The sequence below is a fragment of the Gopherus evgoodei genome, chromosome 14, assembly GCF_007399415.2.
Source record: "Gopherus evgoodei ecotype Sinaloan lineage chromosome 14, rGopEvg1_v1.p, whole genome shotgun sequence".
NCBI classification, from domain to species: domain Eukaryota; kingdom Metazoa; phylum Chordata; order Testudines; family Testudinidae; genus Gopherus; species Gopherus evgoodei.
This window is the reverse complement of record NC_044335.1, coordinates 9,036,706-9,040,491: the sequence shown is the minus strand read 5'-3', so window position 1 is coordinate 9,040,491 and position 3,786 is coordinate 9,036,706. Positions and strand designations below refer to the sequence as shown.

The window sequence follows — 3,786 nt, the reverse complement described above, 5'->3', positions numbered from 1 at the left end:
TCTCAATCTCATGACACCTAGAGACCTAAGGACGAATTGCAATATAATTATTTGCATCATTCCTTTGTTGAGATTGTAGATGCCATCCATAAGGGCGAAGATGACATATTATTGAGATTGTATCTGGAATCCCCACACGGGAGCAGAAAATCTTCTAAAAAACATTCAACCACTTATGATCCCCCAAATACACATATGCACTCACATGTGCCACATACATGGACTGATAGCCATATGCTAAATTGAGGGTCCCTGGGCTAAAGTCACATTCATTCGGCAAGTCGGACAACTTTGCTTGCTTCTCCATTAATCCCTCTCAACCAGAACTTTTCCCCTAATATTCCAGACTTCTGAGCAACTTCATAGTTGCCCGTTATTTAAATAATCAACATACTAAAACACATTTCCTCCCAATTCTGGAAAGGCCCACAACCCCTCTTCTCCTTCCGCCCCTCCCACCCCCCAAAAAAGACTAATAACCCAACATCCTGATTAGGTAGTATTCAGTTCTGCACTCATGATAGCTTTAAGGTCTGGTACCTCAAGAGTTCACAGCTCCCACTGGTCACTTTGCACTATTGAAAAAGGGAGATTGCCAGCGGGATAAAACAGCACATTTACAAGCCCTGAGAAGTCCTAAAATATTTACTTTGCGGGATAAAACAGCACATTTACAAGCCCTGAGAAGTCCTAAAATATTTATTTTGCATGTATAGAAAAAGGATTTGGGGGCCTTTCTAAAGAGGGTTTTAAAATTTCTCTTCAGTAGTCTGTATAAGTGGACTCACGCTACTAAGGGAGCCCAATGGATGGAGAGAAATAAAAAAGTAATTTCTTTTCCCTCCCTCATACAACTTAAGTCTCTCCAGAATATTTCTACACCACTTTTGCTGCTAAATATGGTATATACAAATATGCTATAGCATTGGGTTAGGTACATTTGTGATGACTTTCATTACTCAAATATGGATCTGCCACTTGTAAATAACATGGCCATCGCAAACCCCTGCCAGTAAAACCTCTGGGCCAAGCCTTACCATCCCATATTGTGCTTTAAGAATTAAACATGAAAACTGAGGTGATATTTAAATTAGTTTCTTCTCCACTTACCTGCCAAGGCCTAAATTCCAGTTTCTATGTTTTTCCTTGCAACTCTAAATGGCATCTAACATTTAAAATAGGTTTTTATGTTTAAAGGAATGTTACGATAATGCTTTGGCTCTAAAACAGTTTCAAAGTTTTTAAAAGCTAATTTTAAAAAAAATTGCAGTGAAAGTAGATGTCTGGATTTGTTTGATTTCCCAGCAGTATTTGTGAAATCAGCATTGAAATAGAGCACAAGAACCAAGAGGAACTGCTTTAGCCCCAATCAGACACTTGCTCAGGAGAGTAAATTTACTCCTGGGAGTCATCCCATCGAGTTCAATGGCACTGCACTCATCTGCATATAGTTTCTCACGGGCTTAAGTTACTGCAGTGTGGTGTCCTAAGTCGATATTAGCCAATAGTGAGTTTGGGACAGTAGCCTGCAATATCTGCACTGACAGTTTCATCCACGTGCAAGGATACCTGCTGAAAAGAACAGGACTCTGCATCGCTTTGATGGAAGAACATGGGCCTCACTAATGGAAACAAAACGGAATTTGTGAGCAATCTTTTTGCACTGTCCAATCTGAATAAAATCCAAGAAGTGAATGGACAGCATTAATAGTGAAAAATACAATAGATTTTAATAACCTAAAACACACTTAAAGAAACCTATTTGAAAATAAATCCCCTGACACTGTTTTTAAAATTTAGCACCATGTTCTCTTTTGAGATACACACATGCCTCTCGTTGATGTCTATGACAGTAGCACATGTGCATCTGAGGGCAGTCTGGCCCTCAATGTGAACATAATAAAGTTCTTCATAAAATATTAAGTCAAAATAAAATGTCACGGTCTCTATACAAGACTTCCCTGCTACAGATATTCTAACCTTGATCTTTACACAGCAGAACGCCTTAGGTGGACAGTGAAATTTCTGGATTCCTAGCAAGGGTAGTTATATGCCTTCAAAATATTGGTTAAAGCAAGCAAGCTTAAAAGAAATAAAGTGCATCATTGGAAGGTAGCATCCTCTCACATAGAGGGATCTTATTTCTGTGTTAAGAAAAATAAATCCAAGAGGAGGAAAGATGTAGAGAGTGAAAATGCATTAGCAAATACAGATAAATTTGTTTTTAATAAAGGAGTTAATTTTCTTTCAATCCTATATAAAACAATAGCAATTAAAAACTTCATTTTTGAAAGTAAAATATTTACATATGAACAAGTAACTGTGCAAAATTTACATGAAAAAAATGGAAAGACAGGATTTCCTAAAAGACAAAATAAAAGGTGTAACAGTTGTCAGGTGTTGATAAAAATACTGATCAGCATTCAGTTTACACGCAAGAGAGTTAAATTCTAACATGAGAGTTCACACGAAGAAAGCCAAAGTATTTACAGTCATAAAAGTACTATCAATAGACAATTTAATACAATAACCTCTGAAAATATAAAGAACCAATTAGTATATTTGTAATAAAAAAATAGGTACAAAGAAGGGACTTTGCTCTGGACATCTTTAAAGTAGGCCCACAGCTTGCATACAGTCTTTTAGCAAAATAATTATAGTTTACATAGCCATTTTTTGTGTTATGTGCCAAAAATTATGTACAATTACTGACAAAATACACCAACCATTTTTCAACACTTGATTCACACTGAGAAAGAGTCTTTTTGATGATTCCTCTCAACTTTGATTTTATTTAATCTAAGCTTTCACTTTAGCTAAAAACACAGTGCAAGTAAAATATATTTATGCTGAAAAGGTTTTTCTCTCTCTTTTTTTTCCTTTTTTCTTTTTTCAAACTTTACAGCTTTACAAACTATAGCAAATAAAATGCATTTTTACAGATGCTGATAAAAACATTCAGAAGTAACCCTCCTTTATGGGATTTCAGGGCCTCTAATAAGCAATGTGATTAAAAATTGAGGTTATGTTTCAATTAACTGTATATCCCTCTAGAATTTGAACCTTTTGGGGAAAGATAAATATTCTTAAAAATCAGTTTGCTTGGCTAACTGTTTAAAAAAAGCTAAATGAAATGAGGTCATCTGCTGTAGACATATACCTATATAATCAATTTAGTTAAGTAAAACTGAACTAAAATGCACAATTAATGTTGAAACTGCTACAGGTATGACAAAGGGTAGCTAGTTATTTGCTAAACGATTCCATCAGTCTTTATATATGGCTTGTTTGGCAAGAAGGCCACTCAATCAAGAGATGAGTTAAGTTTAATTGTCCATTTATAGTATCCACAGGCCTTGTAAGTATCCTCACTGTTAAAGAAATGTATTCCTCTTGTACTGAAGAGTTTTTTGTTTTTTTTATAAACAAGAATAAAAAACTGTTCCATGTAAAGAGGTGGTTGTTTTTGAAACAATATCCCATTTGCTTGTTACAAAAAGGCGTAATCTGCAAATATATAAAAAAATGTCCTCAGGCGTCTCTCCATCAAAAATACCTTGATCTTTTCCATTTTACTTAAGGAATGCTTTGTATAGCAATAGTGAATGGCTTGTCTCTCGCTCATTTTCTAAACAAAATATGAGGTCCCTGAGGTTCACCCGCGTTATCCTTTGTCGCGTAAACGGTCTGGTTGTTCCAACTCCAGAGCTGCCTGGGACTGGTGTACTTGTACTGGACCCCTGGAAGTGAGAAGAGAAGCTAGAGTCAGAACATTTAAACATCTAC

At 35.8% G+C, this 3,786-nt stretch overlaps 1 protein-coding gene across 1 annotated transcript in view; it reads right to left on the bottom strand.

Moving 5' to 3' along the window:
* Positions 1-2,207: 2,207 nt before the first annotated feature.
* Positions 2,208-3,786, bottom strand: part of TAF4 (TATA-box binding protein associated factor 4) — a 66,556-nt gene continuing 64,977 nt past the window's right edge. The window contains exon 16 of the mRNA XM_030533349.1: positions 2,208-3,740. Coding sequence (XP_030389209.1) covers positions 3,573-3,740 — 168 coding nt within the window. The 3' untranslated portion in view covers positions 2,208-3,572. The remainder of the gene's footprint in view (positions 3,741-3,786) is intronic.